General features: G+C 39.5%; 3 protein-coding genes across 12 annotated transcripts in view; all 3 read right to left on the bottom strand.

The window, feature by feature from the left end:
• Positions 1–4,114, bottom strand: part of ppp1r13bb (protein phosphatase 1, regulatory subunit 13Bb) — a 34,523-nt gene extending 30,409 nt beyond the window's left edge. For 2 of the 9 annotated variants that reach the window (XM_010882403.5, XM_010882405.5), the window contains exons 1-2: positions 3,690–4,108; positions 2,753–2,922 (exon numbers count right to left, since the gene is read on the bottom strand). In XM_010882403.5, coding sequence (XP_010880705.2) covers positions 2,753–2,761 — 9 coding nt within the window. In that variant the 5' untranslated portion in view covers positions 2,762–2,922; positions 3,690–4,108. Of the gene's footprint in view, positions 1–2,752; positions 2,923–3,689 lie in introns of all 9 variants that reach the window. The other 7 variants (XM_020056368.3, XM_020056369.3, XM_020056371.3 and 4 more) reach the window with 7 other exon arrangements.
• Positions 4,115–8,985: 4,871 nt separating this feature from the next.
• On the bottom strand, positions 8,986–12,241 carry atp5mpl (ATP synthase membrane subunit 6.8PL). Its single transcript, XM_020056047.2, has 4 exons — positions 12,127–12,241; positions 10,585–10,708; positions 9,399–9,419; positions 8,986–9,122 (listed from the first exon to the last, which is right to left on the bottom strand). Exons 2-4 carry the CDS (start codon positions 10,706–10,708, stop codon positions 9,109–9,111), a joined length of 159 nt encoding a protein of 52 aa, XP_019911606.1. The 5' UTR covers positions 12,127–12,241; the 3' UTR covers positions 8,986–9,108.
• Positions 12,242–13,836: 1,595 nt separating this feature from the next.
• LOC105017650 (sphingosine-1-phosphate phosphatase 1) lies at positions 13,837–24,439 on the bottom strand. Of its 2 annotated transcripts, XM_020056510.3 has the most exons (4): positions 23,669–24,439; positions 23,333–23,550; positions 19,388–19,477; positions 13,837–16,957 (listed from the first exon to the last, which is right to left on the bottom strand). In XM_020056510.3, the coding sequence occupies exons 2-4, from the start codon at positions 23,528–23,530 to the stop codon at positions 16,406–16,408; spliced, it is 840 nt and encodes a 279-aa protein (XP_019912069.1). In that variant the 5' UTR covers positions 23,531–23,550; positions 23,669–24,439; the 3' UTR covers positions 13,837–16,405. The 2 variants fall into 2 exon arrangements, with proteins under 2 accessions (XP_019912069.1, XP_010880703.2); XM_010882401.5 differs by having other exon boundaries at positions 23,333–24,439.
• Between the last annotated feature and the right edge of the window lie 770 nt (positions 24,440–25,209).

The following is a 25,209-nucleotide window of genomic DNA, read 5'->3' as shown; positions in this document are numbered from 1 at the left end:
AAGATGACAATTTAGAAGAGTGCATTAAAGAGAAAAACTGATATGTGATAAGATATGCAAAAGATAGAGAGAGAGTGCAAGCATGATGACAGGCAGAGGTATGGGGTCTTTTCTTTTATAAACCAGCAGCTAACTGACTACTTGCATCATCTGTTCCACATCAACTTTAAGTGGAGGGAGAGTGCGGAGCTGCCATTAGGACAATATCTTTCCATGTGACACCTGAAGTCTGTGCAGCTCTGAAAGAGCCAGTGGAAACATATTACAGTCAAATGTATTCACTTAAATAATAAAAACATACTTATGCAATCCGGTGCAGAGCTAACATTCAGGTCACAAATAAATAAAAGTTAGCTGATAGTGCTAATGTATAAGCATTCAAATGTGGGATTAAAACCAGTGCCATAAAAAGACAAATATAAATCAGCAGAAATACTGATAATTCCCTTGGCGATGAGGCCTTTCTACAGTTGTTATCGGAACCTACCATCTCATATCAGTCATAAAGAGACCAGGACACTGGACTATAATGCATAAGGGTCGCCACTGATTAATTTAATATATCTGTAAGAGATGTTTTCTACTGATGTTTTATATAAATGACCGTAGTAAAAAATATTTAGTATTGGAAGAACATTTGGGGAAATCAGACACAGCAGCAGACAGTACAAGTAGCAGTAAAACAAAATAAAAGCAGGCGGTGAAATGCAGGACATCTAGAAAAATATAAAATGTCATAGGTTCCGGAAATTAAATAACATCTATCTGGCGGTGTATTCAATATAGGAGAACTCAAACAATCAAAATGCAGGGGTGGAAAAAGATTACCATAGAGAGAAAGGTTGGGAACCCCTTCCAGACAAACCTTTTTTTTTGTTTGTTTTAAATGCGGTAGCCATGTAAGTGAGGAGTGTGACTGTGAGAAGCCCTCACCACCACCTTGACAACAGCACATTAGCCATTCCTGCCCAAGTGTGTGTGTGATTGGCCTAAGTGTTCACGCGAGAAGAACGCCGAGAATGGAGCTGGGTTGATCTCTGGTCGACTCGCTGTGTGACACTTATGCCCTGGTGGCGCTGCGCGGCACAAACATCTGCCTAGGCCAGCGCTACGGTCACTCAACTCCCCCCATTTAGGTCACAAAGAGCAGAGAACTTACCGGCACTTTCTAAATGTCCACCCTGCTGCACTCTAGAACACCAATATGTGCTTGACTGGCAGAAAGCTACAACAAATGTTTGTTTAAACCACAACTAAGTACCCTCTAAATCAGCTGGCCTTGTCAGACTTAATGTCAAATGTGTTGTGTTAAATGACAAACTTGTAAGTCACATTGAGTCCGCATGGAGGTTGATTCAGAATGCTTCAATTCTTGGGGAGGCAGGGTCTGAGCATCTGACCATTAACCCAAAGACTGCACGATCAAATCCCTGGGGGCTGGTCTCCAGAGGGGAGGTGCATATGTGCATGGAGTAAGGAGTGTGACCACTGGACCACGGCTATGCACAAAAAGGCTTTTAAAAGCCTTTTTTACAACAGCTTCAATCAGCTCTTTGAGCTGAGCTTTCATTCCATCCATCCATGAGAAAATGTATTGATTTTCCACAGACACCAGGTTTAAAAGATGTGCGATAAATAAGAAATTTAAATTTCGATAAATCTAAAAAAATGTGTACATCTAAGTCTAATTAAATAAATCCAAGTCTAATAAATCGAATCTAAGATAAATCTAAAAAACAATAACTGGTCAAATAGTTCACTGGGACCTATTTACTTACAAGTCTCTCTTAGGCAAATTTCCCCTCTACCTCAGCTCACTCTGATGTAACTCACATTGGTCACTCCTAAAACCACACATACTTGGGGCATCATTCTTTTTAGTTCTGCACTTACAATGAATGGCAAAATAAATGTAAACTTGACACTTATCACACATCACTTTCAAACATAAATGACCAAGTTGTCTGATCTGATCAAATCACCTGCTGAGCACAAAATGTGTATACCTTTCTCGACATATATCGTTTGATTTCATGGTTATGTTCATTTCACGTATATAGTGTTATTGTATAGTTTACTTTATTTTTTTTCTCCCTTACTTTGTTCCACCCATTTCATGATTAAGGGCCTGCTTCATTGAAGCATTATGTCAGTTAATTGGCAGAAAATATTATCTATTAAAATAACTTTTTTTTAAGTTGTGTTACACTACCTAAAGCTTACAATAAGCAACTGCATATTGTAAAACCTCCTGTAGCATGTGCAAGTCTGGGGACCCAGGTTAAAATCCCCAGGGTGTAGGAAGAAACAGTATATATATTTGGAAGGGAATAAAATAACTTCTGCTTACTGGTAACACACTTTTCACAGTGGTTAACTGATGCAACAGTAATTAACTATTTAAAAGTAACAGAACCAAAACTAAAACGCACATTCAGTTGAAAAACAATGCAAATGCAAAGTTGGAGAAACAGAATGGCTATGGGCAGAACACCACAAAATATATTACTAAACTCTACATCTGCCCTGAAGAAAATGTGTTAAAGTTTTGAGGAAACTGGACAATACAAGTAGTCCTTATGAATAGAGTTGCCCACTAAGTTTTTTCAACTTAACTATCAATTTGCCACATAATTTAAAGGGAAAAATTGGAGTCCTAGTGTCACGACCAGGGAACTGCACTACTGTAATGCCTTCAATCCCGATTTGTGATGTTTTGAAAAAAATATACAGTGTATTAAAAAACACTCACCGGCATCATATTGGCGGCTTAGATGGCGTCAAAAGGATCGGGTCATCAGAACAAGAATGTCGAAGTTGGAAAAGTGGGGGGCAGCGACGTCTTCTAGCTATATGCTAACGATTTCCAGAGAAACTCCAGCACAGTTCGGTGATGAGATGGCCAGCTTAGGCCTTGCTCTTCTGCGAAACATAAAAATTGCAGGGCTATACTAGTAAGCTAGAAAAAAACTACCGTACGTGGAAAGCAGTGAAGATTAATTAGCTAGCTAACGTAGATACCAATTAATGTATGCCTAGTGCCGGATCAGTTCTTTCGGCTAACTTTACTGTACACGGTGACATCATCACCTCATCCACACTTGGGCGTGGAGCTTAAGCTACAGTAGTAAACTAACTACAACATTGTACCTAGCTAACAACCCATTCAAGAGGAATACCAGAAATGCTTCCAAATAAGTATTAATCTCAGGGACGAATACCAATCATTGGCAGTAGTGTATGGTTGCCCAGCAGTACTTGCTGTAAAGTAACAATACTACTACATATGTAGCCATATAAAGTCCCAGTACTGTACTATCTTGAATGACAAAGTACTGTGGATCTTCACTATATAGCTAGCCAGGCCCATCACAAGCAAGAACGTACTGTGCAGTAGGACATATTATTAGCCCGTTACTGCTAGCTTCTGCCAAGCTACAACATTGCATTGGTTATTTCTGCTTTAAAGGTAGTTAGTTTGGTAACATGCTACCTGTCGTCAAATGAAATTATACTAAACACCCAGTTTTGGAATGTCACACAACAAGCTATCGGTACGAATCTTGTTTAGCAAGTGAGTTGTTTACTTCTGTAGCTATATAACGTGCATGATTCGTACAGTACTGCAATACGTTAGGTAGTACTGTAAATGGTAGCTAATAAACACACCAAAGCGTTACAGTACTTACCGCGAGTCAGAGATAATTCCTGATCATTCTCGGTAGTTGTAGCCCGCACAATAACACAGTAAATACGAGTAGATGGGATGAAAGTTACAGTAGCTAGCTAGATGGAACGTTAATGTTAGCAAGCTGGTCAGCCTGCGACGACAGGCCAGCCTGGCTCGACAACGTTTAGCTTACGTTAGCTACTTAATAAAAAATAAGAAAAAAATTTAACGTCGTTGCAGACAAACTACTTACTACATGCAGTTAGCTAACCGTCAAGAGTTCCAAAAACCAAAACCAGCTACCTTGTTGCTTAGCCTGATGTCGAGAAAAACAGGCGTTACTATTTACACTCAGAGCCGCTAGCTACTCAAGTATTTTTTTTTAGCTAGCTCGGAAATATAATACGTTTACCATTGCGTCACATCGCAGTAGTATGCTGTGTAGTAGTAGATCTATGAGGTCACATGTTATCGTGGAATGTCAAGAATGTAAGCGTACACCTCCAAGTTAAAGAGTATTTAGCATTTAACATAACCTCACATTTAGCTGTGGTATAGAAGAACGTCAACGTTCCCATTGCAAATGACACTTCACTTTTCGATCTGCAATTCTGAATAGTGCTGAACATTTAAACATTTACACAGGACATTTATAATGTCTGGAAGATAAACAAAGGTTTAATTATCACTACAAAAAGTTCAATTAGACCAGGGGTTTTGCATTTGTTTATGCATGTTATTTCAAACTACAACAATATCTGATGACAATCAGGTAAGATAACTAATTAACAGATATTATGAAACGTTCTTGAGAAAAATATTTTCCCCACCCTTCTCCATAACATGTGGATGACAAAATCGTTTCGGATCCATGTAGATTTGGCAAACAATACTTTTAAAATTATCTTTTTGCAACTTGCTCATGGAGTATGCATAACTTTCTTTAACAACTCTTTATTGAATTTTCTAAATGTTTTCATATACATAAAACAATATTGCCATATAACATATCAGATCTAAAGCCACTCGCCCCTTTTCCAACTTTTAAGTATCTTCATTGTAGTTGGTGCTACTGAACAGTTTCTTTAGACTGTTCTATAACAACAGAACATAACATAACAAATGCAGAATCTTCCATACAAGTGTACTGCATAATAGAATTAGACAGTTAACATCCTATCATGCTTTGTGGCATGTATAAAATGCTGAGCAGGCCCAGCTGACCTCAAATTTTGAGAAAGATGGCAAGAGGAAAGGATCTAGAGTTCTAGACAGTGCTCTCCACTACTCAGTGCTCTCCATCTTCAAAACACCAAATGAGGGAATATTTTTTGAAAGAATGGTGTTCCATCCCTCCAGTAGAGTTCCAGAGACTCAGAATCTATGCCAAGGCACACTGAAGCTGTTCTGGCAGCTAGTTGTGGGCAGGTTGTAGTCTATAAAAAATAAATTGTAAGAACCTTGCCCATAGATGTTATATACCAAGTTAAGTAAAAATCTGTAATTTTAACCCAGATGAGTTAGCATTTAGAGTTTTAAGAAAATGCAAAATGGCAGGAAATCCATCATGTCAGACTATGTCCTAGAAGAAATGTGTTCCATGTGAAGGCAGACCTTTGTACCAAATGTTACAGCTCTAGGTCACACATGGTGAGGGGTGTGGGCCTTACTGTTGTACGCCTTAACATCTCACGGGAATTCACACTTCAGTATTCCACAAGCAATGGTAAAATACAATAAGCTACAAATTATGAGATTACAGAATAATTAGAAATGTTTGCTTGTCCAGGGCCCCTTCTGAGGATTCATTTCATATTCAAATACCTACTGTAATCAATATGTAGCATATAACATTATGACCACTCACAGGTGAAGTGAATAACACTGATAACCTCGTTATCATGGCACCTGTCAGTGGGTGGGATATATTAGGCAGCAAGTGAACATTCTGTCCACAAAGTTGATGTGTTAGAAGATGGAAAAATGGGCAAGCATAAGGATCTGAGCGACTTTGACAAGGGCCAAATTATGATGGCTAGACGACTGGGTCAGAGCATCTCCAAAACTGCAGCCCTTGTGGGGTGTTCTCGGTCTGCAGTGGTCAGTATCTATCAAAAGTGGTCCAAGGAAGGAAAAGGCTCATTGATGCATGTGGGGAGCAAAGGCTGGCCCATGTGGTCCGATCCAACAGACAAGCACTTTTCTGAAACAGTTAATGCTGGTACTGATAGGTGTCAGAACACACAGTGCATCACAGTTTGTTTGCGAATGGGGCTGTGTAGCCATAGACCAGTCAGGGTGCCCATTCTGATCCCTGTCCACTGCTGAAAGCGCCTACAATGGGCATGTGAGCGTCAGAACTGGACCACGGTAGAATGGAACAAGGTGGCCTGGTCTGATGAATCACGTTTCCTTTTACATAATGTGGATGGCAGAGTGCGTGTGTGTTGCTTACCTGCAGAACACATGGCACCAGGATGCACTATGGGAAGCAGGCAAGACAGCAGGGGCAGTGTGATGCTTTTGGCAATGTTCTGCCATTCATGTGGATGTTACTTTAACACTTACCACCAACCTGAGCATTGTTGCAGACCATGTGCACCCTTTCATGGCAACGGTATTCCCTAATTGCATTGGCCTCTTTCAGAAGGATTATGCGCCCTGCCACAAAGCAAAAATGGTCTGGGAATAGTTTGAGGAACACAATGAGTTCAAGATGTTGAGTTGGCCTCCAAATTCCTCAGATCTCAATCCAATCAAGCATTTGTGGGATGTGCTGGACAAACAAGTCCAATCCATGGAAGCCCCACCTTGCAACTTCCAGGACTTAAAGGATCTGCTGCTAACGTCTTGGTGCCAGATACCACAGCACACCATCAGAGGTCTTGTGGAGTCCATGCCTCAACGGGTCAGGGCTGTTTTGGCGTCAAAAGAGGGACCTACACAGTATTAGGCAGGTGGTCAAAATGTTATAGCTGATTGGTGTTTTTGTTGGTTGACTTTGTTCTTCTGATGTGCTGAGATTTTTGCTTCTAGAACTGGGGTCCGTTAAAGCACATACATTGATGGCAAAGGTGGGAAATGTGTACCTTCTTTTAATATCTGCTTGTTGTACTGCACTGTAACAGACAACTGAGTTTCTCTAAGCTCTCTCTTCCAGACAGTTGGGTCATAAGTGTCTCTTCAGATCTAGGTGTGATGTGACCTCAAATTACTATAAAAGCTCACTGCGATTTCCCCCTTTCTCCGCATTGTTCAAGCCCCCTTGAAATGTCAGATGACACAGCAGTGTAAATGGCTGAAGCACCAGTGGAGAGTATACTGTAAGAAGTGTGCTGTATAAATAGACTTAATTTGTATAGAGCAAGGGCGAAACAGCCAGTCAGACCAAGTAGGGACCAAGTAGGCAGAGTCTCTGATACGTCCCCAAAGAAAAAAAAATTCAAATATACAGTTTCCGGTAATTCTAGGCACTTTGACTTGTAATTCTCCAGAACTCCAGAACTACAATAAGGCACCACCTCCATGCCAACAAGCTTATAAAGACATCAATGTCAGCACACCTGGACTTTGGAACTTTGACTGAAACCAGGTGTACTGGTCAGGTGAGACAAACAGCTTGTTAGCAGAGGTGGCATCTCATTGTACTGAATTTTACCTCAAAGGTAGATGAGTTTAATTGTTTTTAGTGTATGATCAAGCTGAAAAACAACAATCACATTTTTCATAGCCTTTTTTTGCTAATCTTTTCCCAGGGGTCCAAGATTTCTGAAGGAACCAGATTGTGATCGATGCTATACAGTTAACTTGCTGATTGCTAATTTTCACCCAGCAGTCACGTGCCTTGTTAGCGAGGTCCTTAAATTATGGAGAGATGTTTCTCCATACAACCCACGTGGTATAGATATAAGATGCGTGTTTGCCGGGCTTTGAAATGCAAGCAGGAGGAAAATAAGCACCAGCAGTTGGAATGACCACATATCAAATTGTATCTTTAATACATTATTTGGGGGCCTCTTATGAACATTGAAGTGTCCCCCTTTCCCCTCAAGGAAATAGGCCTACCATATGGATTTTTCCCCCACTACCATTTGGATCTGGCTTCACACCAGTTGCCCCACATTAAATTGAAATCATAATTGCAAACTCCTCAATTGTTTTGTTCTCCTTTGGTGGCTACTTAATTCAACACCACTGTTGTTTGCTCCTTGGGGTTTAAGGCCGGGTGTCTCTGTAAAGCACTTTGCGACAACTGCTGTTGTAAAAAGGGCTTTATAAATAAATTTGATTGATTGAATGACTTAAAAAGTTGCACTTCCCTAAATAGCCACAGTTGGTTTTAGACATTTTATTTCAGGTTATTGTCAATAGTGCCCTATCATTTAATTATTTCCAAATGTGCCCCAGTTCTGTTAACATGTGAGTTCAAGTTTAAGCTAAATGTTAAAAGGATAGTTAACTCAAATTTAAAACAATGGCACATTAAAACAGTCAATGGCCAACTTTTACAGTAATCCATGAAAAATCCTGTATTCCTGTAAAATAAATTGTCCACAGCATTGTCTTACAGGGAAATGGCATGTACACATAGGCATGAAGGAAGTCAGATCCGCAACATTTAACCAGATAATATTTACTAAATCTAGTAGGTAGGACAAGAAACAAGTGTGTATTCTGTCTCTTGTGAAATCAAGCCAATTTAGGAAGTTGGCCACATAGAGTATGGCATGGGTCTTCAATCAGGAGGTTGAGTACAAAAGGATTATAACCATGCACCACGTTTTTCAAATGGCACTTCAATAGTGAAGGCAGGTCTTTCCGTAATTCTACATTTCAGTTGTGATGAGTTGAAGATTCAAATACTATTCTGAGCTATACATGTGTGTAATTCATATGGGCTACAACTTAGAAGCTGTAATATGACCAAAAATCTGAGTTTGAATGACAGAGACACAGGCAACCTGTACACTGTCATGAATACAGCAGGTTGCCTACTGGCAGAACTCAATATATTATTAATTGGAAAATGTATTAAGCCCATTTCAGAAGCAAAAGTACACTCAAACCCAATACAATTTACTAAATGTACATAATTGTGAAGGCATACCTTTATGTAAAGTCACATTGATGTCAATAACTCATCTGATCCAGTAACCAAATGAACTGTTCAAGTGTGATGTAATTTCATAATCTGCCACACATTCAACAAGATGACTGAAATACTAATGAAAAACGCACTGAACATTCCATCAGATTTATACTCATGCCAATCTTTGAATCCATTGATGATAGTCTCTGAATAAAACAGCAAAACATTTTTGAACATTTTAGTAATCCCACCAGACCATTTTATTGTTCCATATAAACAGACATGGTGACATTCACATGGGGCGCTATTTCACATAGGGAGGGGGTGACCACTCAGCATCAGGACCAAATCAATGTGCAGGCTCTGAAATAAAAAGGAATAGTGTCAATACATCTATAACAACTATAAAAAGCCTATAAAAAAATGTAAAATATTTTGCATATGCCATACTGCCTACTGTTACAAGTACATTTGACATTGTCAGCAAGAACTTAAAGTAATCTCTACTTAAACAATAGTATAATTTAACATCAAAGTAGAATAAGAACTTGTTTACTACTGAATCTATGCATTTGAAAATGCTAATGTATTACTTAACTCCCACATAGGTGTCTGAATACACTTGAACTATGCACTTACTTCCTTTTACTTCTTTCTTTCCTAAAGTTTGCAAGGAGAGAACAACAAATAAAAAATGTAAGAAATAAAACAGGTTTATAGTATATTAAAAAGTTAATACATTCTTGAAGCTGTTGGTTCATTAGGTTAACTACTTAAAATCAGATGCGACCTGCCAACAGGATATCTTGTGATAAACTGTTGGGCAGACAGCTACTGCATTTCTTACACCGCTGGTCTTTAATATAGAGCAGCTCACTGAAGGCTGACGCCACAAAAGATGTTTCAAGGTATGATTATTTAGTAGATGCCAAGTGAATTATGGTTCTGCAGACCAGATAATTAAAATGTTACATCTGGATTTAATATTTGCCACCCACAATTAATTGAAAGTCACATTTCCTGTAGGGTATGTGGTCCTTTTAGAATCTCTATAAATGTTAATTTCTAAAACCTTTACAGGGATTGAAGTTTTATTTCTGGATGTTTCTATTGACAGGTGTTAAGCTACAGTACCTTGTTAATTTTCTAAAAACAGGAGCGGTTATTATGAGCAAGACAACATCACAATTTAGTCTTTGATAGTTTTAAAACATGATCCAATAACCCCTCAAACAGGTTATCATGAGCCTTTTTATAGGCTATTAGGACAATACAAAGAAACCTAAAATCAAAAATGAAAAAAGGGCTTGAAAAAGTCCTTAAAAAATATGAAGTTGACTATACATAATTCTGTATTCACTAGTACTACTTGATCAGCCCAATTTAATCACCCACCTGCTACTGAAATCACACATGCATCATTTGATTTACTGGCAGTTTTAGCAGAATGTCAAGCCCTGTGTCATGATCTACCAAAAATGAAAGAAAATGCTAAACAGTCCTGCTTGTCCACATTAGCCACCTATTAAAATAAACCAGGGACAGAACAGTATTTAAAAATAGGCTATTGAATAAAGTATTTCCCCTGGAATCCCCAGGCACACCTGATTCACTAATCAAAAGCTTAATGATTAGCTGACAAGCATAATCAGACTTGCGTGCTTTAAAATAGATCAAATATGGAACGGCTAGGCATCCCCAAGGAAAGAATTGAAACACTATCCCAGAGGTTATCAGGAGTCTATTAATTCCCTTCTGTACAGAAACAACTAAGTTAATCTTAAGATAAGTTTGTAGTAAGACAAAATTAGCCTAGACAACTCACCACCATAGGAGATTTTGTAGTACAGCAATGTCATGATACCCAAGCCGACCCACATCTCCTGGTACGCCCCAGCATAGTAAGGGCGCATCTTGGTCCACCAGTTTGCAAATGCCCGCCCTGCCATCTGTGTCAAAAGGGGCAGAGTGCAGTCAAATGAGTTCCTTCTACCGGTCCAAAACACTTTGGAAGCAGTAATTGCATAACAAGCGTACCATAGCATATCAACTCCTCTTTTATATCAAGAGTCACAAATTGCAGCTCTATTTTCAAGCAAAAACCATCATTGGATAGGGCTACTTTGAATGTCAATTCAGACAATGGACAATTGACTATCAGTACAACCACAGACCTTTGGAGGGCAGAAGGGTATTAGGAATGCAATATCACAAAAAACACCCCAATGCCACCAACTTTTTCCTGTAATGGAATATCAGCTCATGTAATACATAAATGCAGGTCCAAATACATATTGTCCAATTAAATCTCCACACAGGTCATATCTTCTTGAGCTGAGCTACAGAAATGATTCAGGTTGTACTCAATACTTTTTAATGCAATATAGACATTCCAATACCCCCTTGAAGGGTCGTCGTTGTGCAGGACAAACATAGGTCAAGTACAGGTATGAGGCAGCAGGGGTTTGAGCATTGGGCCAATAACAAAAGGTTACAGGATCGAATCTGTGCCCTTGAGCAAAGCACTGAATGTTAATTGCTCATGTAAGTTTTGCTGGATAAGAGCATGAGCCAAAATGGCTAATCAGTTTAAATTAAAAAGATACCCATGTTCTCTGTGACTTCGTCATACAAACTAAATGTTAGATGGCTAGTAGTTTAGTGGTTTACTCTACTTACTGCTGTAGCCTAGCTAACTAAACTAAATGTAACGTTCACTCTGACCAGAACTTGTTAGCAATCAGTGTTCATAAAGAAAGCTGCCTATTCCTGAAGCTCGACGTTGTACTGTACGTAGCCGCGATTCATCATGAAGCAACTAGACTCAGTTACTGGTATACTGTAAAATGTGGACACGGTAAATAAATGGACACGGTTACTGAGTGGACAGGTATCAAATGTATGCATCTTTTACTCTTTATTTGAGTTAGGTCCAGGAATCTACTACAGAGCAGATAACGTTCAGGTCACTAGTTTAGAATGGCTAGCAAGACAGCTACATGTTTCACTGAGCAAGTTAGGTAAGGGGAGAAGAAACAACGACGCAACAATACAAGGTTATATAGCCAATTTCTTATTTTTTACGTCTCTACCTTTCAAACAAAAAATCTAAAGACCAAACATCACACATTGCGACTTAATAATTGTGTAATTACGCTATAACACTACTGTAGCAATTTAGTTAAAATACGCTAACGTTAGCCGAGCCAGGCCTTACTGCAGAGGTTGTGCTAGCTAGCACGCGTAATTGAACCAGTACCTGATGAAGAAAACAACGTGCCATCCTTTGCAATATTTATTCAATATGTTTGCACTAGTAAACAGTCATTCAATTGTAGCAATAGTAAAACATTATTTACGTTTTTACCTTTTGTTTGTGATGCACTATGAGAAGGTCACTCACTATTTCTGTCTGGTGTAATCGCAGAGCTTGCTGGGATACCGGGTGTTTCTTCTTTTGACATATGGGTAGATTTTACTTATACAGATTTAGCCACATCGCCACACTGTGGTACGGTGTGGTAACCGCGATTTCTCATTCAGCAGGAGCGATAGATATGGAATCCCAGGAATGACAAATGTCTCTAAAAGGTTATTTGATGAGTAAATTATTTAAAAGGATATTGAAATATAATAAACGTGTTTAATCATTTCCTTTGCCTACTTTCTAAATGTACTTAGCCAACAAAGTACATTTAAAAATAATTGATTTTACCATTCGATTTATCATTTACTTACCCTTTATATTTTTAATGCGTAGTTTCCCACTTTCCTCGTGTAAGATATCCCATTTTCCTTGTCTCATATTATAATTTGAAAAAGATAGATGCCTTTGTTATGAAAAGGAAATTGCTGCTGAGAGAACTAATTATAACGTTGTTTCCTGTATGGATTTAAAAATTTTTTTGTTATAAATAACATAGTCTTCTGGTCAATGACCTGCGTTAACACTTTGCTGATCTACTGTACTTGTCTTGCTAGTTAGAAGTAATCCAGTGGTTTGGTTTTGCTCTCAATAGGCCAGTTAATCTGTGAAGTTTTGTAGCAGTTGCTTTGGTTTTGGTAGTGTTTGCTGTGTTAATGCACTGCCTGAGACAGTAACATAAGTTTTTAGGATCAAAACCACTGGTCACAATGATTAATAATGTTTTATTATTAAAATAATTTTTGTCCCAGGTGGTGGGACTAAGAAAACTGAGTAACCCTTCTGATTTCATGAGGTCATCTGCACTCACCATTACTTCATGAAAAACAATGTATTAATTGAATGATACCTTAGTGTACATTGGTATGACATACACTGTTGACCTTTCATGGGTTTCGATATCATTAACTCTCCTGTGAGCCTATCTAACGCTCCACAACAAAAGCTTAGCTAATTTCTAGCGTCTCTATTTTCAGTCAAAGCTAAAAGAAACACTCCAACATATATTTAAAAAAAATGTTTAACCGAGCTTTCTTTTGACCTTGAAATTCTCAGTTTTGATAATATTGGTGTTACACAGCCCTGATTGGCTTAGCATGGCCTAAATACAGCACAAAGTAGGCCAAATGTTTTATTCCTGATGAATAGGCTGACATTTCAATTGTACAGTGGCACAAAAAGTATTCACCCCCTTGTGTTACAACATAAAATGAACATTGATTTAATTAGGAGTTTTTGTCACTAATTAACAAAAACAGATAATCAATAAATTGTTCTAAAAGAAAGAAAACATTTACTAGAATAAGAATTCAAACCCCTTTTGTCTAATACTATTTTTTCATCCTTTGAGGTATTGTCATGACTCCATGTCAGAACAATTCACTACAGCCAGTTAAATATTATGTTTAATTTTGGAGAAATTAATGTAGCCATAACCAATTTAACAAGCCATTTGCGGCATAACCAACTATATGCACAACTTACATCACTTCGCACACAATAATGTGTAATATCACAGTCCTTCAATAATGGAGACCCAATCCTACTCCTACTTTTTGGATACAGAACAACCAAGCCTGCCAGAATGCTAGCGGAATATAGTAGATATTGCACACAAATTAGTATAATGAGGTATAATGATAATGGCAAGTGTAATTTGATGAAATCTGAATATAGTTTATTAAATTGATTCCCTTCTCCAGAGTGATGACTATTTTCTCTGGCATGACACCATCAAGTCACAACATGGAATACCGGTACAAGCAGCCTCAGGCTGTATAGGCCTTCATGGTACTTACTTTTAACATTTTTATGGCTTTTAATTGTCAAACATTATATAATTTCACATTTACATTCAAAAGGCATCCCATCAAATGACAAAGAAACAAACTCAATGTATGGCAACAGCAGAAAAGTGGTACTTTATAGAAATATATTAGGTTTGTCTTGCAATATATCCTCATTGTAAGATAAACCTTCCACTGTGCAATGGTGGCGAAGTGCATGCACGTTGCTTAATCACAGAACTGTGTTAGTCAGACCGAGTGCAAATTAGTTTTGTTGAGAAAATGTCAATAATCAAAAGTATTGGGAAATATTATAAGTAAACACAGCGACTAGAGTAGGTGAAAGGGGTTCTTTATATACTTTTTCCTTTATATACTGAAGTTACACAACCTTACACAGAACGGTCACACCATTGGACAATTGTCATGTTTAGTTTAAACATTAAGAAAGCTCCCCTGCTGGAGCTGCTGTCCCCGCGACCCGATACCGGATAAGCGGATGAAGATGAGATTAAAGAAAACAAATTATATCCTTGGGAAGAACTTCTTAAACCTCTCCTGAGGACCCCAGAGACATCTCCCAATTTTGTTGTAGCCTGAAACTAGGTCACTTGAATCCAGTAGTCAAGGGCTTGGTAATGAATTGATTAGTTGATTCTGGTGTGCCAGCTTTAAAATACATCTAACAGGGCAACAGGGGTCCCCAGAAGAGCTTTGAGAACCATCACCTTAGGACTGTGATGCTCATAGGAAGAAAAATGTTCTGTACTCCTATAGAAATAGAAAACAAAATGGACATGTCCCCATTCAAGTCAATGAAGTGTGGACTAACAGCCAATGAGTATAGAGAGGAATGTGCAGGTAGAGCGATGGTTATGTACAGCTGCTGCTCATTTCATGGTAAAGTTTGCAATAATAAACACGTGACATATACTATCTCATAATACACATTCTATAAGCCTACTTTGTCATTTTAAGGTTTTGCCAAAGCTCCAAAATGTTCCATCAATCCACTAATGTTTTTTTTTTTTTATAAAACTGGCTACACATGGAGAGTGACAAACCTGGCACCACACACACAGACGAGGGCAATATTGCCGGAAATGAACTGCCAGACAGATGTTTATAAACACCCTTCATAAAGGTACCAAGGAGAAGTGTAAAATAAAGACAATGTTTATATTATATTACCACGTGTTGTGCCTGGTAATATAATTTTTGCCCAAGTTAAAGCTAAATTACATGGTTTACAGATTGTTCTATGAAACATGATTTCTAATCATTTTCAATGAGTGAAATAGAATTTACCTTTCCAAAACAAAATGACATTAAGTATATTAAAAAGTACATGTTGTATGTTTTGTCGAACCGGTATGGGGGTACCAAGCAACAAAACGGGGAGGGAAATCACTTGTTAATTCATTCCATTATGGCATGCCGACTGTTTCTTTACAACATGATTGCGTGTTGTGGTTTATTTTTGTTCACACAAAGGATGTAACTTTCAGCAAAGTTAGAATTTAAAATTTTAAGTGCACCTAAATAAACATTCCAGGTCACAGAGCAACGTATTTGTATGCATGTGCAAATTAAAGATGCATACTGGGATTTTTCACCACTGGTTGTAAAAGTGGAGCTGTTGAGCCAACGTGGGTCCCTGAAAATTGTATAGCCATGTTATGTGCCCCATGTATTCAAAACCATTGACGAATTACACATCTAGCTCTAAATAGGTTTATAACATTTATTTACAAAAGTCCCAGAATACATCTTTAAATGGTTCTCAACTGCAGTATAAGTCATTGGCCGATCCATTCTGATGACCATCAATCAAATTTATTTATAAAGCCCTTTTTACAACAGCAGTTGTTACAAAGTGCTTTACAGAGACACCCAGCCTTAAACCCCAAGGAGCAAACAACAGTAGTGTTGAATGACCTGGTTGGAGTTCATCATCACATAACTAACTGGGTCATCAGGTGGGATAAGTTATGATGTTGGAAGTCCCAACCAGATAAAATTGTGTATGCTGTCAATGGCAATGTCCTTGCTAGGCGTTTTCTCCCAATAAAATAATCAAACTCTATGGAGGTGCCTTTTACAAGTAACAAAAAATCTAAATGCAAGTAGACATGCTGCTGACATCCTCTGCAGAAATACCAAGCATTATTAATAGTCTGTTTACCATAAAATTGAGGTGTTGTGTTTTTTTCCCTTCAATTTAAATTTTTTTTCTCCAAATTAACTTTGAGCACAAAGACAAGAATAGGAACATTATTTAAGTATGACACCAGAATATAAACCTTTGAATGAGAATTTTTTACAGGAAGGTAATGTGCTTACCATTATGAACACAAAAAGGGTGTAATGTCAACTACTCTTTTACTGTATAAGTACAGAGTGAAGAGGTTAAATGTGAGTAATACAGACTGTGCTCAGGAGAGGTTTAGATAGCTGAAGAGGAAGGGAACCAGACAGACACAGCTGAAGCCCACAGTGCCATAAACAATATAACGGTAAGATAGCTCCACTTCCATGTGCTGCCGAGCCTGCCGTACGTCGCCCAGGGGCAGACCGAACACACGACAGGCAAGCGGAATAGTGGACGCTTTCATTACAGCCCGGGTGGCAAGCAGGACGACCACCCCAATCAGCAGGCGCAGCAGCGTGCGAGACAGTAGCGTGGCACTCAGGGGCGGCAGTGCCAGGGGCAGGGAGGAAAGCGGCGGGTCGGCCAGCAGGCCCAGTTGGTGGTTGAGATGGGAGGCCAGGGCAGCACCAGCTCCAGTGCCCAAAGCCTGTGCTGTGTCACCCCGTGAAGTGCTCCATGAGTCCAAGGAGAAGGCCAGGAAGCCTAAGCCTACGTGCAACGTAACAATGACCAGTGGCGCATGGTGGCTTGTCAGGTAGAAACTGTCAATTTGGTCCAACGTTGAGTGGAAGAAGGCCAAGATCAGCATGCTGTATAGAAAGCCAGTGATGACCTCCTTTGTGAAGACAAAGAAACAATGCAAAGTACATTAGGGTATTACAAACTACATTCAATTCGACACTGCTAACAGGATCCAAGGAAGGCAAATCCTTGAAAAAATTGAATTGTACAAGTTACTGGTTTTTCTTATATTTTTCAGGATTATTTCTACCCCATTATTCTCTCCAATTTCATTATATCCAATTTGTGATTAAGGCCCTGACTCATTGGTGCAACTCCCAGTGAACTCTGGTCAGTTGATGTTGAGATGTGTCCTCCGGAGTACATCTGATGCCATTCTCTTTGCTCAATCAATCAGGAAGTCTAGACTGTAATCCTTACTTCTATCCCACTCCATTCTGAACAGTCTGTATTAAAATGAATGATATCCGGTATGTGTACGGGGCATAATGTCTTATACACTTATACAACACGTCTTTACTCTGCACAGATCTCATTTGGGTTTGGGAGATTGGCAAAATACGAGTTTTGCATTCAACAGAGGAGAAATATATTGTTTCAGACTATAATAAAACATGTTTAGTTTTTCTCAACTTGTTTCTGCAATTCTGTCAAGCTAACCTGGATAGAAGCTAGGGTGCTAACTTCCAGTTAAGTTGACAGACTGTAGATGTGTTGAAATGACACAGAGTTTGAAAAACGAAAGTATGCCGAGTTTGTTTTGCAACAGAGATTGAACCGCTAGGGGGGCCTTTAAATAGCACTCTGTTGGTGACGGACATTAATGGTGTGAACTATGTCGCATTGAACTTGAGCACTCTGCTAAGACGCACAAGATGTCCTTCAGTTTATCTTGAAAACCTTGCCAATTGCAACCTGTAACTTTGGTATGCCCAATTTAGGGTGTATGTTAAAGTTTAACCCTCAAAGTTCTCAAATCTTCTTGAGCTATGTCTTCTCAAAATGTGAACAGAAAATTCCAACCAAGGGAAGACATTGCAATTTAGGGACATCCGTGTTTGTGCACATGCATGCCTTTCCAAAGGTAATAAGCTTGGCTTGACCTTGCCATGTTAGCTATCTAATCTGGGTAATCTGTATTCCCTTTTACCACCTTGACCGTATGTTTCATATTCCACTTGCCTGCATGGCTCTTGGTAAATGGTTAATCAGATTTGTAATAAAGTATGAAGACATGGCTGTCTTTACAGACTCCACAGCAGGGGTCATTAACAAATGCTCGATGGGCCCAAATCTTATGTAGCAGCCTTATTTAAAAATCGATTAAATTAACATTTTCCCTTATCAATCTAAACACAATACCCAAAAATGTGCAAGCAAAAACAGTATTTCTGACAATTTAGGAAATGTACAAAAAACACCCCAGAAATATCATATTCAGACCCCTTCAGTCAGTGATTTGTTAATCTTACCCTCAAACCTGACTAGTGTCCCAGTCCCTGCCACTGAAAAACATCCCCACAGCATTACGCTTCCAGCACCATACAACCGTAGTGATGGTTTTGGCCAGGTGATGGGCGGTGCCTGGTTTCCTACAGGCGTGATGCTTGGTATTCATGTCAAAGAGTTCAATGTTATCTTGTTTGTCATGTTAAGTAAACCCACAGTGGGTTGTCGTGTGCCTTTTACTGAGGAGGAGCTTCTGTCTGGCCACTCTACCATGATGGCCTGATTGGTGGAGTGCTGCATAGACGGTTGTCCTTCTGGAAGGATCTCCCCATCTCCACGCAGGAAGTCCAGAGCTCTGTCAGACTGACTATTGAGTTCTTGGTCACCTTCCTGACCAAGGCCCTTCGCCCCCAACTGCCCAGCCCAAACTCAGTTTGGCCGGGCGGCCAGTTCTGGGAAGTTGGTGGTTCAAACTTCTTCCATTTAAGAATGATGGAGGCCACTATGTTCAGTAATGCAGAAATGTTTTGGTACCCTTCCCCAGATCTGTGCCTTGACACAATCCTGTCTCAGAGCCCTACGGACCATTTCTTTAATCTTATGGCTTAGTTTTTGTTCTGACATGCACTGTCAACTGTGGGACCTTATATAGAAGAGTGATGCCTTTCAAAATAATGTCCAATCAATTGAATTTGCTACAGAGTACTCCTATGAAGCTCCAGACACATCTCAAGGATGATCAAAGGACATTGGATGCAACTGAGCTCAATTTGAAGTGTCATGGCAAAGGGTCTAAATACATAATGTTTAAAAAAAATTCACAAATCAGCACATTTGTAAAAAATATGTTTTTGTCGTTATGGTGTATTGTGTATGGACTGGGGTCAAAATATATATTGAATAAATTACAAATGAAATCTATATCACAAAAACATGCCAATAATTCAAAGCAGTCTGAATACCTTATCCGGCACTGTGAACATTTTCATCATAGGTGAAACTTTCTTCGGATTGCTTGTTTTTCAACTCATTTCAGGAAACAATTCTTAAATGACCTAAAGTACAATTGACTTACCAGAACAGAGTGCATGCCCATGTAGACTCTGCTTACACAGACCAAAACACTCCAGCAGATGGCAATACTCAAGCCAAACAGGAAAGGGTACTGTGAGCAAGAGGGGAAACAAATTGAAGGTGATTATTAGAGTCCAATCAGAACACCATCACATTCATAGTTTAAACATGCTTGTGGAAAAAAGGTTAATTACAAGAACATTAGGCCCCATTCAAATCCAATCTCCCCTACCCAGTTCCATGGAAAGTTTTGCTTAAGTAAATGTTTCTATTATTCTGTTTTGAAAATATGTATGTATTTGTCATTCATATAAAGTAATGTTTAGTAAACATTATTATTTAATATGAACAAAAATTAAACAACTGTGATGATTTTTAGGAAGGGAACAGGAAATTACAGCTATTTATACATTGCCCCGGGAACGAAATCAAAACAGAAAAATTAAATTCTCTGGTTGAGAGAAGGCAAACAGTGTGCAAAGTCATCAAGGCAAAGGGTGGCTACTTCATGAATCTGCAATATGAATATACAATAGGAAATGTATTTAGATCCATTTAACACATTTTTGGTTGCTACATGATGATGTGTTATTTAATAGTTTTTATGGTTTCAGTATTATTCTACAATGCAGAAAATAGAACAAAAGTGAACAAAATGGCTGATCAATAATTACTCTGTGTCATTTTCCAGCCTCAGAAATGAGTGTAATGTCCCTGACAACTGAAGAGTCATGCGAGGTTACTGGCATAACCGAAGCCTGGTCAGCTAATTACATGGACTACGCTACCTTTCACCCATAACTAGAGGGATATCCTAACTTCTTTTCCCTGAATCAACAACAATTATCTTCAGACCTGTTCAACTAAAGGCGGTTACTCAATTATCCAGAAGATAAGAGAAGAGAAAGAACAGGTTGTGTCATTATCACACAATAAAGTAATGTATTGGTAAAACTACACTGGTTCCGAGATGAGCCAGTCTTCAAACGTGTCCTGTTATCTGGAACCAAGAAATTAGCTGCAGATCCTTCAAGTCCTGTAAGTTGCGAGGTGGAGCCAGCGTGAATCAGACTGAGATCTGGGCAATTTTGAGGCCAAGGCAACACCTTGAACTCTTTATCATGTTCCTCAAACCATTCCTGAACAATGTGTGCAGTGTGCATTATCCTACTGAAAGAGACCACTGCCATCAGGTAATACCTGTGCCTTGAAGGGGTGTACCTGGTCTACAACATGTTTAGGTAGGTGGCATTTGTCAAATTGACATCCACATGAATGCCTGGACCCAGGGTTTCCCAGAACATCATGTGCACTCTGACCTGTCTGTGGCTATGCAGCCCTATATGCAGCAGGGTTGCACTGTGTAGTGACACATTCCTTGCGTGACCATCATAAAACAATCCTGACTTGTGCCATGGTAGACCTTCTGTTGGTTCAGACCAGGCGGGATAGCCTTGGGCGCCCAACAGGCTGTCGCCAGTTTGTGGTTTGTCCCTCCTTGGACCACTGCAGACCAGGACTATCCCACAAACCTTGCCATTTCAGAGATGCATTGACTCAGTCGTCTGGCCATAACGATTTGGCCCTTGTCAAAGTCGCTCACGTCTTTTCTCATGTACCCAACATGTTGACTACGGGAGCTGACAATCTAATCTAGCCAGACCTTGACATGAACTCTTGTTAAGAGATGACCAATGTTATTCGGTTCACCTTTTAGTGTTTGTAATGTTTTGGCTTATCCGTGTATGTATATTTTATATTTTTGGTTTGACTCCAATCCATAACCCTTCATTTTATGTTTTTGAGCCATTCTGTTGTAGCGTTGCCTTTTTTTTGTATCACTGTCCTGTTGCAAGATCCATGTTCAGTTCAGCTTCAGCCTCATCTTCTCCTCAAGAATTCTCTGGTACAATATGGAATTCATGGTTGACTCAATGACGGAAAGCTGGACAGGCAAAGCAACCCCAAAGCATAATGACATCGCTTCTATGCCTCAGGGTTAGTATGAGGTTCTTCTGTTTTAAGGCTGTGTTTGGTTTTTCCACGTTTCTATACCATTTACAATGGTCTTGTAATTTCCACCATGAGAGAGCATTCTAATCACCTATAAAATCTTTACTGTACATTGTGTAATTATAGTTGAGAACAAAATGACATAACGGTCCATGGAAACCAAAATCACCAACCGATTGAGGGCTGGATTCAAACTCACACCGAAAATCGAAGAAAACTATTGAAACCTCAGGCTGATCCAACTTGCGCGAATTTCATCACGGCAACGCAGTAATGTGACTCAGTAGTGTGTATGGCCCCCACGTGCCTGTATGCACTCCCAACAACGTCTGGGCATGCTCCTGATGAGACGGTGGATGGGGTCCTGAGGGATCTCCTCTCAGGCCTGGATCAGAGCTTCATTGAGCTCCTGGACAGTCTGTAGCGCTACTTGGCGGAATCAATATAACATCTAGGAATTGCCTACCCACTCTGTCCACATGGGCATTGTCCTACACCAGGAGGAACCCAGGGCCCACTGCATCAGCGTAAGGTCTGACGATGGGTCTGAGGATTTCATCCCGGTACCTAACAGCAGTCAGGTTGCCGTTAGCTAGCATGTGGAGGTCTTTGCAACCATCTGCTCTCATCTGTGAAGAGAATGGGGCGCCGATGGCGGACCTTCCAATTCTGGTATTCTCTGGCGAATGCCAATTGAGCTTCACGGTGCTGGGCTCGGAGCACAAGTCCTACTAGAGTTTTTTGGGCCCTCATGCCACCCTCACAGAGACTGTTTCTCACAGTTTGGTCAGATACGTACACCAGTAGCCTGCTGGAGTTCATTTTGGGCTCCTCGCACAAAAGGGCCGATACCGGTCCTACTGAACTGGGAGACACAGAAAACCTTCTTGCGACATCACATATGGATGTTCCATCCTGGAGGAACAATTGTCTGGGTACAACGCCTGCAAAACCATTCCCCTTTTGGGGGTGGCCTCTCCAGTGCACCTGCTGTCGCTTTAATTTGCACCAAAACAGGTGACACTGATTCACAATCGGTCAGATTGATATCCCTGAAGATTAATTGACTTGGTGTTATACTGTGATGATTTATTGTTCCCTTATTTTTTTCCACCTGTGTACATTAGGGCTGTTGTCCAGAGTTCTAGTACAACACATTAACACTGAATTTAATCCATTTTATATATAGGGAAATGTGTTACATTTTGCTGCATGAGGAAATTGCATTTCTGTTTATTTTGTTACATAAAAGTTCAATTTCGTTGTACAATTTATGAAATTGGGTAACTATATCCATTAATGTGGTTGAAACCTATTCTAAATATCCATGTGATCAAATACGTAAAAAGACAACGTTCCAGGTGGTTTACTTTTTCACTGTATATACGGATAACGTAAAATGATATGGGGCTGATCAAGTTCCTGCGAACAAATATCCCACGGTCCAGGCCAAATCTTATCTGGCGGTACTTTTCAATGCAGACTAAAACGTAATGTAAATAACTAAAAAGTAAGACTACTCTAAGCCCTAAGACAGAGTAATGGCCAGCCATTATATTGGTTATGCTAATGTTTACTATTAGTTAGTCGACCTGTTGCTGAATCAGATGTGGTGGCAACTGATGGGCAATGCAGGGTACACATTCAAATACTGGGAGGACGAAGTGTAAAAAAAGCACATAATTGGCTTAGGTGATGTCATCCAAACTTAAGAAAAGTGAATCTGAGTTTAGCTGCAAATAAATTATACACTTTGGGGATGTTGGTTTGATCTATATATTTCAAATGTGGACCTTCATAGTAATATATACTCTAATTTATTCTTGAACAATATAACTTATTTATATAAGTTATCCCGAAAATAATTTATTTTGGCAAAACAACAACTGTAAACGCTATCTTCCAAACATTGGGATAATAATACATAGCCTACCTGCCAGCGTCCGTATGTAAGTAGGAAGAGCGAAAAGGGGATGGCTGTCCCGGTCATGGCATGCGTTGATGGCATGCTGTACTCGGAGTTGTAAAACACTTCTACTTTCACTACAGGCGGCGATGCTGGTCGCGTCCAGCGGACAATGTCTTTGGTAGATTGGCCGAAAAAAAGATTCCAAACCCAGACCACAATCATTCGCCGGCTGACAAAGGCATCTATGTTCCAAAGTAAGAATGGGAAGAAAACAATGAAGAACATTTCATTGCCAAGCTCAGTTCCGCATGTGAAAAGGTAAAAAAGGAACTTATTCTGAATAATAAACTCCTGGCCTACATCGCCCGTCAGTGAGTTCCTTCGAAGAGGTTTGACCCTTTCCCTAGAGTCCCCATTCTCGCCGTCACTCTCCACCGCAGCGGCCGGGCCCACAGTCAAACTACAGCAGCTACACTGGCTGCTTCTCTCACGGGAAAGGACCTCTTGTTCAGTTGTCTGCCCCATCCTTGACTCCAGAGCTGTTGCACTTATCATACCGTTTGAACGGTCATCATGCTGTAGTTCTGCAGTTACATGTTTTCTTGGCCGAGCACCTTGGAGTTCCTGTACGCCACCATGTCCATCGAGGTTTTCGATTTCGTCCGGGTGGCAATTCAAGCAGGAACCGTTTCCCTTTTCTGGCTTGCTTACTTTAACTGCAAATGTGCCTTTAACACCACATAGCCTTTGAAACGATGCTACATGATGCGGGTCTTGCAAATACTTACAACACCTTATAAACATCGTTTTTAGATCTGTCGCCATCTTACGTCTAACATAAACTAGCGCTTAGTTAGCAAGCTAACGAATAGCATTCACCAAAATCACATGCAAGATTTAATGTCCTATTCGCTGGCGAAGCTTTCCCTGACAAAAGGAAATTCGATGCATCAGTTGAACAAGCGAATTCTCATAATAAACATCAGTTGGAATAGTAGATTTGACGCTTTACCTAACTATACTATTAACGAAACCAACCAGTAACCGTTATCCCTGCAGTTCGAACACACCAAAAACCTTGTGACTAATCACAACAGTGGAAATGGTCATGTTGTTCTTCAGTGCCGTTCTTACGACAGAAGGGATCTAACGTTACTGGTGCATTACCAGTGTTCGCCAGAGGCAGTGAGGAAAATACGCCCCCTTTTTTCCAAGAACCAAACAAATGATTTCATGCCGTATCAGTTGACAGTCTTACCTACCGGTTGACAGTGATTACCTACCTCCAACATGTCCCCCGTTAATACACCAATGCTAGTTAATAATTCAAAGCTATAGCATTTATTATTTAGTTACTATTCCAATTGGTACTGGTACATTTTCAGTTTTACTAGTAAAAGCTGATTAGTACTTATTCCAAAAGCCCTTCAACTTATCCACAATGCTCTGCACATTCCACTGGAGTGGATTGCATTCCATAACAATAGCAACACTTACAGGTGCTGGTCATAAAATTAGAATATCATCAAAAAGTTGATTTATTTCAGTTATTCCATTCAAAAAGTGAAACTTGTGTATTATATTCATTCATTCATTCATTACACACAGACTGATATATTTCAAATGTTTATTTCTTTTAATTGTGATGATTATAACTGACAACTAATGAAAATCCCAAATTCAGTATCTCAGAAAATTTGAATATTGTGAAAAGGTTCAATATTGAAGACACCTGGTGCCACACTCTAATCAGCTAATTAACCCAAAACACCTGCAAAGGCCTTTAAATGGTCTCTCAGTCTAGTTCATGGGGAAGACACCCCAAACACATTTTTAAAGAAAAAAAAAACAATTGTTGTATTCTACTCGGCACTCTGGTGCAGATCAACAACCAACTGTGT

This window comes from Esox lucius, chromosome 18, assembly GCF_011004845.1.
Source record: "Esox lucius isolate fEsoLuc1 chromosome 18, fEsoLuc1.pri, whole genome shotgun sequence".
NCBI classification, from domain to species: domain Eukaryota; kingdom Metazoa; phylum Chordata; class Actinopteri; order Esociformes; family Esocidae; genus Esox; species Esox lucius.
This window is presented reverse-complemented; position numbering and strand designations above follow the sequence as displayed.

Bases quoted from the DNA above. Each gene is read 5' to 3' on its own strand.
- atp5mpl (XM_020056047.2), bottom strand. From the start codon at position 10,708: ATGGCAGGGCGGGCATTTGCAAACTGGTGGACCAAGATGCGCCCTTAC. The intron at 9,420-10,584 runs GTGAGTTGTCTA...TGCAAACTTTAG, and splicing joins CTACAAAATCTCCTATGGTG to GAAAGAAAGAAGTAAAAGGA.
- LOC105017650 (XM_010882401.5), bottom strand. From the start codon at position 24,133: ATGGCGACAGATCTAAAAACGATGTTTATAAGGTGTTGTAAGTATTTG. The intron at 19,478-23,332 runs GTAGGCTATGTA...TCTTGCTCACAG, and splicing joins TTACATACGGACGCTGGCAG to TACCCTTTCCTGTTTGGCTT. The intron at 16,958-19,387 runs GTAAGTCAATTG...GTCTTCACAAAG, and splicing joins TGGGCATGCACTCTGTTCTG to GAGGTCATCACTGGCTTTCT.